The sequence below is a fragment of the Myodes glareolus genome, chromosome 3, assembly GCF_982192425.1.
Source record: "Myodes glareolus chromosome 3, mMyoGla1.1, whole genome shotgun sequence".
Taxonomy (NCBI): Eukaryota; Metazoa; Chordata; class Mammalia; order Rodentia; family Cricetidae; genus Myodes; species Myodes glareolus.
The window spans coordinates 65,422,523-65,436,630 of record NC_142028.1 but is presented as its reverse complement, the minus strand read 5'-3'; the positions used below and the strand labels follow the sequence as shown (position 1 = coordinate 65,436,630).

The 14,108-nt window shown below is 40.4% G+C and overlaps 1 protein-coding gene across 11 annotated transcripts in view; it reads right to left on the bottom strand.

Moving 5' to 3' along the window:
• Window positions 1-999: 999 nt before the first annotated feature.
• Window positions 1,000-14,108, bottom strand: part of S100pbp (S100P binding protein) — a 37,370-nt gene continuing 24,261 nt past the window's right edge. For 9 of the 11 annotated variants that reach the window (XM_048434315.3, XM_048434321.3, XM_048434320.3 and 6 more), the window contains 2 exons: window positions 4,964-5,048; window positions 1,000-1,318 (listed from right to left, as the gene is read on the bottom strand). In XM_048434315.3, the coding sequence (XP_048290272.1) occupies window positions 1,177-1,318; window positions 4,964-5,048 (227 nt within the window). In that variant the 3' untranslated portion in view covers window positions 1,000-1,176. Of the gene's footprint in view, window positions 1,319-4,963; window positions 5,049-14,041; window positions 14,071-14,108 lie in introns of those variants that run through there. The other 2 variants (XR_015000931.2, XM_085686632.2) reach the window with 2 other exon arrangements.

Genomic DNA, 14,108 nt, shown 5'->3' with positions numbered 1-14,108 from the left:
AGCTTTGGTCAGAATATCAAACTGTACTCAAGAGCAGGCAACACTGTGACACACGGGCTCAATCCTAACTTCCCAAGATGTTCTTGAGTACTGATGTGAAATGGTAAGAGTCGGACCAAATCCTAACATCCAGAGTGTAAAGCTAGAGAGGGAAAGAGGGCCTCTCCAAAGGCTTCCCAGGAAGGACGCCCCTGAATAACACCAACACATAACTTGGGGTTCTGCTCATGAAACTGAAGATTCCCAGACATCTAGATGGGCACTGGCCCATCAAGATTCTGGTAAAAGTTCTTCAGTAAACAGAAGGTACTCTGAAAGGCGTGTCTACGTCTAACAGGACATAAGAACACCTCCTGTAAAAATCCAGGAGTGGAGTGGTCACTGGGAGTGGGAGAAAAGAAAAAAAAAATCCCTGAAGGGACAGAGAAACCAACCAGTCACAAGACTATGGAGGATTCAACAAGGGTTAGTCAGCTGTCTTTTGTCAGTTATATGTATAAGGTTGACAAACACTGTGAGGAAGATATAGTTAATAAAGAATGAAAAAAGCCAATAATTAAAAAACATAAAGGCAGCTAACAGGTACAGAAAAGAGAGGATTTACATTTTTTAATCTATCCTTTCAATAGGACTTTTCTCCTACTCCATCTTATTTTAAATGTCCTGAATTACCAACCTTAAAATACTGACAAGTACTCAAGAGATTCAAATTTAAAAAGAGGAGTTGTTAAAAGTGCTTTCTCCCCATTCACGAGTCATCAACAGTAACACTGGCTTGTAGCCTGCAGAACAATCCCTTCTTCCAGCAGACTGGAAGATGACTTGGGGTAGTACAAGGAGACTGTGCTTAGAGCTGGTATTGTACTTAAGACTGGATGTTCTGACTTAATGCAGGCCTTCAAAAGGGAGCTACCTTCATCTTAAATTTAAAAAAAAGGAAGAAAAAAAAACAAAAAAAACTACATTGCTGAAGTTGAAACATGTACAGACAGACACAAATCAGGAGATTCTCATTTAAAAAAAAAATTAAGACAGTAACAGGTATTTTCAAACATTTCCAAAAGGTGACAAATTCTTTAAATAGAAATCTTGTGAAAAATAAAACTCAAAATATACAAACAAAAATAGCAGAGGAAAATAAGATGCTACTCTGGACTGGACCCTGGGTAAGGACTGTCACTGTTGATGGGATGAAACATAAGGACTGTAAGAGAAGTCTGGGAGACGCTGGAAACGGTGGTGGCTCCGCTTGTTTCTGTCAACCCACTGACTCAGACTGTATCTTTGTAGAGGTTTCTGTCGGAACCGGGCATAATTTCTATTGAGAAGAGAATAAAAACAGGAAGGATTTTCAGTTGGAATGGTCATTTGTATACAAAACAGCTACTAGAACTAATTTTTTTGTCTGTTTGTTTGATCTTGTTTTTCAAGACAGGGCTTCTCTGTGTAATAGTCCTGGCTGTCCTGGAACTCGCATTGTAGACCAGGCTAGCCTTAAAATAACTCACAGAGGGGGGCTGGAGAGATGGCTCAGAGGTTAAGAGCACTGCCTGTTCTTCCAAAGGTCCTGAGTTCAATTCCCAGCAACCACATGGTGGCTCACAACCATCTCATAATGGGGTCTGGTGCCCTCTTCTGGCCTGCTGGTATACACACAGACAGACTATTGTCTACATAATAAATAAATAAATAAAAAAAAATAACTCACAGAGATCTTCTGCCTCCCAAGTGCTGGGACTAAAGGCATGCACCACCATGCCTGGCTGCTATCACTACCATTTTTAAAGATATTATTATTCCTAGAAATCAGATTATATGTTGCTTTTTGTTTATTTGAGACAGGATCTCTCTACACAGCCTTGGCTTTCCTGGAACTCACTAATGTAGACCAGGCTAGCCTCAAATTCAAAGTGATCTACCTGATTCTGCCTCCTGAGTGTTGAGAATATTTGCCGCCATGCAAGACTAATACTATATTTTAGAAATTTATACTATTTTAATTATATGAAAGCTATCTCATAAAGCTATTTCTTTCCAACTCTCAAAGTCACCTCATTTCTAGAGGTATTGTTCTAAGGAAAACCAATGTGTAATGTTTAAGATAGCAATGTTTAAGATGTGCAATGTTAATGGTAGCATATCCCTGTAATCCCCAGCACTGTGAGGTAAAGGCATCCTTGGCTACACAGAGGCCAGTGTGAGCTTTAAGTAAGGCCCTGTCTCAAAAAGCCAAGAATAAAGTAGAATTGTATTTTCTCCCTCTAGCAGTTTTAGAGCAGGATATGTATCTCATTGATTCACCAGACCTAGACCTCCAACAAGACTGCACTATAAACAGATCAAGGATGCTTAGGCCGCATCGGTTAAAATTAGATAAAAGCAGAGTCCCAGAGAAGGTTAAGTCATCATGTGAGTGTCATAGGCTAAGTTTAGGGACAGAATAACTAACAACATAGACCAATAGTAAGATTTGAGGGTCACCTGCTCTGGGTGTGAGTTCTAAGAAAGACCCTTAAGAATATAACCCAATCTTAATTCCAAAAATGCTGCCAAGAACCATGTAGGAAGCTTGCCAAAGATACTGATTCTAGCTGGGCGTGGTGGGATCACACATGGAATCCCAGTATTGGGGAGGCCAAGGCAGAGAAGTTCAACAAGACAGCCCCATGGGTAAAGGTACCTGCAAGTAAACCTAACAAACCTGAACTCAACCCCCAGGATTGACACGAGGGAAGAGGGTTGTCTTCTGACCTCCATGTACATGCTGTGGTACAAGTATCCAGCCAGACTTTACAATAATAGTGAATCAAAAAAGGATTCTTAGACCCTTTGTCCCCTGGAGTTAAGGCCGGGACATTACACAGCTGGTTGTGAGAAGCAGCCAAGGCTCAAAATAATTTTTAGCAGTATTTTTTTTTTTTTAAGATTTATTTACTCATCATATATATAGTGTTCTACCTGAAAGCCAGAAGAGGGCACCAGACCTCATTACAGATGGTTGTGAGCCATCATGTGGTTGCTGGAAATTGAACTCAGAACCTCTGGAAGAGCAGCCAGTGCTCTTAACCACTGAGCCATCTCTCCAGCCCAGCATTTGTCTTTTATCTATCACTATATGAGACTATCTGCTGAATTTTTTAATCACCCCATCCAAGTTAATATTAGTGAAATCCTACTAGGGAAGTACTGACATTAACTTCTACACTAGTAAGGAAATTAAGCTTCAGATTAAGTAACTTTCCCAATGCCACATAGAGGAGTAGGGAGAAAAGCCTGGATTATAATTCATTTATCTGACTCCAAAATGTATTTAGTAACAATTATGTTACACTGCCCCCTCTTTATTGAGACGTGTGTGTGTAGTAGAGCTTACAACTGAGCTACCTTTTTATCCCCACATCATCTGAGAACTGCTATGTTTTCTTGTCTGATTTTGCTTTACTTATTTAAAGAGTCTTGCAATGTATTCTGGAATTTGCTATGTGTTGCAAGATAGCTTAGAATTTATAGCAATTATCCTGCTTTTGCCTCCAGGATGCTGGGATTAAGTGCTATGGTTGTGATGGAAGCCAGCATAACTAGAACAGAGTAAGCAGTAACAGCATAGATGAGGTTGGTGAGCCCAGCAAAACACACAGACATTCTTAGAGGACCAAGGATGGCCAGCTGATTGGAAGCTAGTGGAAAGAGTGAAAAAGAAGGGAACCTAACTTGTGCTTTAAAAGAATCTCTCTGGCTTCCAAGGTAAGAACAGTAAGCAAGCAATGACATGTAGGATACTTGTAAGAATCCAGATAAAATGGTAAGATATGGTCAGCTCTGGGTATATATGTAAAGTCTATATGATTTCCTGATACCCTAATATGGAATGTGAGGGGGGAAAAAAAGGTTACAGTAACACCAAGGCTTGAATGTGTTATGTTTTTGTTTCTTTAAAGACAGGATCTCACTATGTACACTTGGCTGGCTTGGAACTATGTAGATAAGAGCAACCTTGAATTCACAGAGATCTGCCTGCCTACCCAGCTTCAGTATCTGGGATCCTAGGCTAGGTAGGGTAGTACACATCTTTAATCATAGCAGAGACCAGTGATCTTTGAGTTTGGGGCCAGTCTGGTCTACAGAGCAAGTTCTAGGTCAGCCAGGGTTGCATACTGAGTGTCTGTCTCAAACAAACAAACAAACAAACAAAATCAAATCTAGAGTTCTGTGTTTATTTGTTTGTTTTGAGATAGGGTCTCCTTATGTCACTAGGTTAGCTTAGCTTCAAAATCAAGATCCTTCTGTTTCTACTAACTGGGTGGCAAGATTAATTATGGGCATGTACTATCACATGTAAACTAAACTAAAACCTGGGTTCTTGAGCAGGCGACATTGCTCAATGAGTACAGCCAACTGGTGCCAAGCTTATCTATCAACTTGTGTTCAACCCTAGAACTCACACGGTAGAAGAGAGAACCACATAAGACTTAGGAAGCTGAGACTGGCCTGAATAGCAAGACCTTGTCATGTTGGAGGAGGAAAAGAGGAGGAAGAGGAGGTGATTCCTGACTTTGGGGCCAGCAAGATGGCTCAGTGGGCAAAAGCACTTCCTGCAAAAATCCAACAACCTGAATTAAATCCCTGGAACTCATATAAAGGAGGAAGGAGAACTGACTCCACTACATGTACTACACGTGCAAGTGTGTCCCCATCCACATCACATGCGCACAGTGATAAAATAGAGACCAGATTTTCAGAACCAGAAATTTTGCTGATAACCACAGGATTGAAGTGAATTGATCATAATCATAGAGCTAGTTAGTTAAACATTGTGTGTGCATCTAGTACTAAAACCTGAACTTTGGTTCAATTCTTAGCTCATTCTCAGATCATATTTCTTCTTCTGGAAATAAGCAACTCATATTTCCCTTGCAACCAAACTCTAGCCTTCCCTCCTTCAGATGGAAGGAGACCCACTTACCGTGTAGTGAGATCCGAAGGATGCTGCCAGTCTGGGTTCTGCATATGCACTTGATCCATCAGGGTATCTAGCTCTCCCAAGGGACCTGTGATAGAGGGATGAGTGCTTAGTAAGCAGCAGAGTGTACTATGTTCGCCTCAATCAAAGCCAAGCACATGCTTCAGAGGAAAAGAAAGAGGCACTTGACCTTACAATACCCGCTATGACTATCACAAGCAACCAGCACAGAACTTCCTAAGTCAGACTGAGGCACTGCTTTTGGATAATGATGGGGAAACAACATGGCAACAATCATTTCCTACCACTTATCCTATAAGGTATGACACACTTCACAGGTACCTAAGAACATGGCCTTAAACAAGACATTATGTCTGTCCCTGCCCTCATTTAATGTGGGAGATAATTTTTATAAGTGTTATAAGGAGATACGCAAGCAGCAACTGGGATTGGGGTATGGGAACTAGGAGACTAGTCAGGGATGGAAAAGATGCATAGAAATTAGTGAGGTAACAGGCTGTAGAAGGCTTGTTTAAGAACAGTAGCTAATACAAAGGCTCAGAGACAAAGGACAGTAAAATAGGAGTTTAGAACAGATGGAGACAAGCACTCTTTGCTAACAAGAGAAATTGTTAAAGATAATTTTCCACAATCTTTGAGAACCTAACAATGTACTAAATACTTCTACATATTTCATGTTACAAAATCAAAAACAACAAAAACCATATATGTTCAAATAGCTATTCTAACTTGTCTTACGCTATAATATTCTGTTGCTGTGAAGAGACACAATGACCAAGGCAACTCTTATAAAAGAAAGCATTTAACTGAAGGCTTGTTTAGTTTTGGAGGGTTAGTCCATGATCAGCATGGCAGGAAGCAGACAGGTATGGTGCTAGAGCAGTAGCTGAGAGCTTTAGATACTAATTTGCAGGCAGCAGGCAGACAGAGAGACTAGACTGGGCCTGGTACGGACTTAGGGAAAGTCCACCCTTAGTGACACACTCCACCCAAAAAGGCCACACCTCCCAATCCTTCTAAAACAGTTCCACTAACTGGGAGGGGGACAACTAGTCAAACATATGAGTGTAGTGATATTTTATTTGTATTTTATATTTTAATAAATAAAGTTTGCCTGAAGATCAGAGTGCAACACTAAGCCAACAGAGGCCAGGGACTGGTAACACACGCCTTTAACCCCAGGATTGAGGAGACAGAGGCAGGTGGATCCCTGTGAGTTCAAGGCTACCCTGGGCTACACAAGATAGATCCAGAACAGACTCAGGTGGTGGTGGTTCACACACCTTTAACCCCAGCACTGCAGAGATGGAGACTGGAGCAATCCAACTCAGCAGAGAGGGAGAGATATAAAGGGGAAGAAAAAGGAACTCAGTGGAGTATGGAGTCTGAGGAGTTAGGGAGACAGGATCTTGCCCTTTTGGGCTGAAGATTTGGTAGAGGTAAAAGGTCTCTCTAGTGGTTGGCTGCTTTGCTTTTCTGACCTTCAGCTTGAACCCCAATATCTGTCTCTGGGTTTTTATTATTCATGTTGTATATGAGCTTATGGAGGCCTTCTCATTCAAACTACGACATAACTGTACAGAGGTTCTCTGAAATATAATTTCACTATGTGGGTTTTTATTTGCAAGTTCTTGTTATTAAGATTTTATTAAAAATCACATGGAGATAAATGTTCTTAATATCACTTGAAAGATAAAAAACTATAGCCAAAAAAAGTAAACTTGTTTTAACTGTCTAATAACCCAATTCAACTTGTTCTTTTTGTTTTGTTTTGTTTTTTCAAAACAGGGCTTCTCTGTGCAAGTCCTAGCTGTCCTCCTAGAACTTGCTTTGCAGACCAGGCTGCCCACGAACTCACCGAGATCCACTTGTCTCTGCCTCCTAAGTGCGGGAATTTAAGGTGTTTGCCACCACTGCCCAGCTTAAACTTGTTCTTGTGTGACACTATGCTCCTGTCACACATGTCAAATGCTTTTTAAAAAAATGTATTTTATGCTGGGTGGTGGCACTGGAAGTCATTGGCTTCCCTGAAACTGGAGTTGTGGATGGTTGTTACCTACTATTTGCGTACTAGAAACAAGACCCAGGTCCTCTACAAGAGCAAGAAAGTTCTAGTTGTGACAGGGCAAAAGTTCCTTCATCTTGTCTCAGCTGCAGCTATCTTTGGTTTAACCTGAAACTGACTCTGTCCCCTTTTCTATTCCCGAGCTCCCAGCTGTGAAAAGCCCCATAGGAAAGCACCCAACCCTATTCTAGAAACTCAGGGTTGAAATGCCCCAGCTAATGGCATGTTTTGGCTTCAGTTAAACTGCTTGCTTGTTTGCTTGCTTGCTTGCTTTACTTCCTTCTGCAACTGCTGATCAGGACGCAGTCTTTCTGTGTTCTCTGCCTTTAAAAGCTCCTCATAAAATGCATTTAGGGATGCTCCACAAGAAGTGTTTCTCAGCTGGGTGGTGGCGGCACACACCTTTAATCCCAGCACTCGGGAGGCAGAAGCAGGCAGATCTCTGAGGTAGCCATCCTGGTCTACAAGAGCTAGGCTCCAAAGATGTACAGAGAAACCCTGTCTCGAAAAAACCAAAAACTCCAAACCAAACCAAACACCAAGCAAAAAAAGAAGTGCTTCTCTCCAGACAAGTCTCCAGCTGGTCTGTTACAGAACCTCAGTTCAGACTCTGGTCATGCCACTGCCCCATCTCTCCAGCCTTGAAATGCTTGTAGTCTTAACCCTTGGGAAGCTGAGGCAGGAGGACCCACATGGGTTCAATGCTACCCTGGGTGACAGAGATCACACCTCAGAAATAAACAAAAACCCAAAAATGAAAAATAAAGAAAATCAGTACCAGTAACACCACCACCACCCTGAAACCTGGGGCTGGAGAAGAGACTGCTCAGCGCTCGCTTTCTTGCTGAGGATCTGGGTTTGGTTTCCAGTATCCACGCCGCTTACAGCTGTTTGTCATTCCAGTTTCAGAGGATCCAACATCCTCTTATGATTGATTTCCACAGGCACCATGCATGCATGTGGTACAGACATATCCACAGACAAAATACCCATGTACATAAAATCAAAATAAACATTAAAGAAAAAAAAACCCACAAAACTTTAAACAAGCTAAAACTGCACAAAAACAGAAATAAGATTGAACCCTAGTTTGGAAACAATTTCCCTAGACTAGCAGTTCTCAAATTTTAATATGTATATAATAAGATGGAGATTACAAAACAGTGCTGGTGGCTAACACCCCAGAGTTGCATAAGTCGGGGGTTTCTAACACTCTTAGTGCTGCTGATCCTGCTAAGAACTGCTTTTCTTTCTAATTACCTTAATGTTAAAATCGTCTTTATGTTATCATGTATATATAAAATATATGAAGTATATTGAAATACCTTTTCATAATTAAAAGAGAGCATTTTTAGGTATGGGAAACTGTAGTTCACTAAGTGTATCAATCACACCCCAGGCAGGGTCCACACCCAGGACTACACAAAACAGGCTTCTGTGGGGTTTTCTGTGTGTTTTTTGTTGTTGTTGTTATTTTTTATATTAGTTTTTTTGTTTTGATTTTCATTTTTTTGTTTGTTTTGGGGAGCGTTGTTTTTGAAAGTGAGAAAGAACATGAAGTTAGGTGGGGGAGTGGGGAAAGGGAAAGTGTATGATCAAAATATACTGTATGAAAAACCCTCAAAATTCTTAAAAATATATATACATATATATGCACACACAATTGCTTCTACATCTTTAACCATTTCCTAGGATAAGGTAAAGAACACAAATTGAAACTAAGGTGAATCCTGTTCATTTCTGAGACAGCAAAGAGATTCTTTTCCTAGTTTTCAAACATATTCCTATAACCAATTATACAAATCTAAATGGAAAACTCAACTCCAATAGGTTGTGACGAGGGAATATTCCCCGTCCTTGTGAAAAGTTGAACATTACTAATTATATCCACTCCTCTTTAGAAAGGAAAACCAATGAATTCGATTTTCTGAGGCAGCCTCACCGCTTTTATTGTTGTTTATTTGTTTGAGGCAGGGCCTTACTATGTAGCCCCAGCTAAACTAGAACTCCCTATGTAGACCAGATTGGTCTCAAATAAAGATCTGTCTGCCTCTGTGCCCAGAGTGTTGGGATCAAAGGCATGTGTTACCACACTATACCTGGATTGGATTATGTTTTTAGAATACTGTATTGTGTAGAGCTGAACAACTGAGGTAGAATGTGAGATGCCAGTGGCAGTGGGTCACACGAAGGTAGGTTTTGTCATGATCTGTCTCTTGGCACCTTCTTCTATCTCAGACATGGGATTTGAGGTCAGGAGCTGATTGATTGGCAACATTGGGAGAAATCATGAAGCAGAGTGGCAGCACTTTGGGGACATTCATGGCCATCGGAATAGGTATGCAATGCTAATCAAGAAAATAACTGTTGGGCTGGAGAGATGACTCAGTGGTTAAGAGCATTGCCTGCTCTTCCAAAGGTCCTGAGTTCAATTCCCGGCAACCACATGGTGGCTCACAACCATCTGTAATGAGGTCTGGTGCCCTCTTCTGGCCTGCAGGCATACACACAGACAGACTATTGTATACATAATAAGTAAATAAATAAATATTTAAAAAAAAAAGAACTGTTAAATTTATTTCCCATCCATCCTGACACTTGTACTATACAACAGAATGAAGCCTTTTCAAAGTGGGCAACAAGATGGCTGTGCAGTTCTGGGCACTTGACAACATGCATGCCAGCCTGAGTCTGGTCCTTAAACAATTACAAGACAGAACCCACTCTAGCTAAGTTGTCCACTGGTTCTCACACTAGAGGACTGTTGAACACAACTATTTTGTTTAAAGAGAAAGAAAGAAAGAAAGAAAGAAAGAAAGAAAGAAAGAAAGAAAGAAAGAAAGAAAGAAAGAAAGGAAAAAACAAAACAAAACAAAACAGGCATAGCTATCATACTCACTAGTAATCCTAGTGCTGGGGAGGTAGAAGCAGCCAGATCACTAGGGTTCACTGGCCAGACAGCCTAGTTTAATTCACAAGTTCCAGGCCAATAAGAGACATTGCAATAAAAAACCAAGATGGATGACCTAAGATTGTCCTCTGGGGGACACACACACATACATGAGATATTTGTCTCATAAATAAGGCAGTGACTATTATTCATTAGTAGCTTTTCTGTTTTGAGTCACCATTTCACTGTGTAGCTCTGGCTGGCATGGAACACATTACATAGACCAGGCTGGCCTTGAACTCAAGGGATCTCCTGCTTCTGCCTCCCAAGTACAGGAATTAAAGACAAGCACCACCATGCCCAGCCTTTCGAAGAGCTATCGTTGGCCCTTTCTTAATACTTCTTTTCTTTTTTAATTTGAGGTAGGGTCTCATACTAGTCCAGGCTTAGAACTACCTCAGGTTCCCCCAAGTACTAGGATTATAGTCACCTGATCTACCTTCTTAGTGCCAGGAAAAACCATTTTGTCTTAGGGATGAACTTTTTGGGATTCTTCAAGTGTTCCATTGTAGGGAACAAGTAAAGTCCTGAGGGCATGCGCATTGTTGACATGGGCATGGCCAGGTCAAGAACCAAAGCCTTATCTAGTCCAGGTGCCAATGCTGACAGTGTGTACAGAAAATGTCCACTGTAGCTCCCCTCCTCGCATGTTTATGGCCTGAAGACTGCTCCTCCTGGTTTGCTGTATCCAATAGCTTGCCCTCTCTAGTCAACTGTATATATACCAAACATACAGGGTTGGCAAGGCGCTGTTGCTTCTCCATGGAGAGGCCAGTCCACCTGAGCCCAGCTGTTTCGTGCCTTATGTTTGTCATTTCTTCATCCCCTTGCCACCCTGTTTAGATCAATCCCTGGAGCAGTCAGAGAATTTCATCTGTGTATCCTCTCTGCAGGTGATGCCTTTCTCGCTGGCCTTTGTGTGTAAGACAATCCAGCTACCTCAACCTCTTCCACCCAAAGAGACGTGGAGATTTGGATTAGTCTCTGGCCTGCCTATTTTAGACACATGTATTCACACCACACATATATACATAAACACAGTGAGTGTAACAAAAAAAATCAGGAAAAAATATATTGCCAAGGTGGGTGTGGCAGCACACGCCTTTAATCCTAGCACCTGGGAGGCAGAGGCAGGCGGATCTCTGTGAAACCAGACTGGTCTACAGAGTGAGTTCCAGGACAGGCTCCAAAGATATACAGAGAAACTCCACTCAAAAAACCAAACCTAAATAAATAAATAAATAAATGACCTAGTAATTTGGAAACTATGGTAGCTAACATTACCAAGTATGTATATATCAGGTTCTCCACTAGAGGCTTGACATGTATCATCGAATTCTAACAATTGCTAAGAGACAAATGTCACGATCTGTGTCATTCACAAGAAAACTGGAGTTTGGAGAAGACACTCAGCCATTATCTAATATCTTAAGTAGTGAGCCAAGATTCAATCTCAGGTGAGGCTAATAATCCAAAACCTTCTTTCAGTTCATAACTTCAACCTCTTCCTCCAAATTTAGAGATGCTAACAAGAACTGGAACATTTAGATGTTCTCTTCTCTTCATAGCCTCTAACAGATGGGCTTTCTTGGACCAACAGTCAGTATCATGATTTTATTTTTAAGTTGTGGCAAAAAGGTGGTGAAGATTGTACTTTGTTATGTGGCTAAATGGAATTCATTAAACAATAAAAACCCTCATACTTCAGTAGTTCAATGACTAATGTAAACCTTAAGTTATAAATATAAAGCTGGTATTCGGGAAAATTCTATCCACTAAGTGGCCTTAAAATTTGAAAAGTGGGACTGCAAAGGCACTGGCTGCCCTTGCAGAGGACCTGAGTTCCATTCCCAGCACCTACATGGCAGCTCACAGTCATCTGCAACTTCAGTTCCATAGGATCCAATGCCCTCTTCTGATGTCTGCTATCACCAGGCACATACCCAGTGCATGTACAAACATTTAGATAAAACACTCATACACATATAAAAAGAAATCTTTTAAAAAAGCTAAAAAGTGAATTGTGGTATCAGAAGTGAAGCGAACAGATATGAGCACTGCTATTCAATTCTGATTAGTTTTATACTTCACCATACTTTTTGTACTGTCTGACACACTACTCTAGTTAATCCCAACACAGGTGGATTTCTGTGAGTTCGAGGCCAGCCTGGTCTACCCTACAGAGCAAGTTCCAAAGCTACAGAGAAACCCTGTCTCGAAACCCCAAACAAACAAACAAACAAACAAAAACTAGAAAACAAGCAGGGCAGTGGTGGCGCAGGCCTCTAATCCCAGCACCCAGGAGGCGAGGTAGGCGGATCTCTGTGAGTTCGAGGTCAGCCTGGGCTACAGGAGCTAGTGCCAGGACAGGTTCCAAAGCTACAGAGAAACCTTTTCTTGAAAAGCAAAGAAACAAGCAAACAAAAAATAGAAAACAAGAGTGAATTCAACCGAAAGCATGGAAAGACCAGCAAGCTGAGGTACTTGTCACCATGCCTGGAACTCACACAGCGAGAAAACTGACTCCAGCAAGCTGTCCTCTGACCACAAAGATGCTTCAGCACATGCATGCATATGTGCATACCATACACATATAAAATTACATAAAAAACAAGTTTTTCAAAGTATGAAAATAAAACCTTATTTGCGGGAGTAAAATCAGTAAGTATGACGAACTCCTAGATATACTGTTCAAGAAAGCTGTAAAACAAGGAAATAAAACAGCCCAGTCACCCATATACATAGTACCTGCGTTAGAACTGAAATTGTGGAATAACAGGAACTATTACAAATAATTTCTCAATAAATTATTTAGATGAGACAAGTTCCTTTAAGACATAAATTAAAGTTAGTGAGGCAGGTATAGTGGCACACACCCAGTACTTGGGAGGCAGAGACGGCGGATCTCTGTGCGTTTGAGGCCAGCCTGGGCTACATAGTTCCAGGGCATTCAGAGTTACATATTGAGAACCCTGCCTTGAAAATAAATAAATAAACAAATATATTAATAAAAACCAAATAAAATGAAGTAAGCATTACCACGATCAAGAAAACTAAAGACAATACTTGTAAATAGCCCCCCCACCCCACCCCACTCTGTCCCACCCCAGACAGGATTTTTCTATGTAGACCTGGCTATCCTGGAACTCACAGAGACTGCCTGCTTTTGCCACCTGACAACTGGGATTAAAGAGATGCCCCACCACTACCCAGCTAAAAATTCTTTTAAAAGGAGATGGCAGGATGACTATGCTTGCTCTGCAAGCCTGATGACGTGAGTTCAAGCCCTAGAACCCACAACAAAGGGGAAGAAGAGAAGCAAGTGCAAGTTGTCCTATGATCTCCACAAGCATGCCATGTCAGACATTCCACTTAACATTGCTGTCTATCTCACACATACACAATCTAACAATCCTTTAAAACAAGAATGAGCAAACTGAGTAAAGGCGATTTAAGACTAAGAAAGTTTATGAAAGTTGGATTAACAGTATAGAGGCTACGAGTTTTGCCTAGCAAGTGCCAAGACCTTGGACTCAGTTTCTAGGACCACAAAACTCAAACTATCAATAAATATAAGGTAACATAATACAGAATAAAAGAAAAATACTATTAGGATATTTGTAAATATTATAAGTAAATGCAAAAAAAGCGTTTAACAAAATTTGTTAGTTGTTCATGATAAAAATTATAACTTATAATCAGAAGGAAATTCCATAACCAAGTAAGAGCGTCTATGATAAATCTGTATTATCTACAATAAACCTATATCAAATTTAATGTGCCAGAGGCCACAGGCAGTACAGTAAGGCAAGAAAAATAAAAGACTTATAAATTAAAAAGAAATTAACTGTCTTTATTTACAAATATTATCATATAACAGCAAATTCTAAAATAAGTATTAGAAAGTTCAGAAAAGTAAGAGGAAAATTCAGCATAATTTACATAATATAGCCAAAATATAAAAAAAAATATCAGTATGACCAAATAGATATTAGAAAAATTGAAATATCATTTAACACAGCACAAATAAGCATTAAATACTTACAAATGAACTTAACAAAATGTGTACAAGACCTGAAATATAAAAGCCAAAGCATTGTTGAAAGAAATTT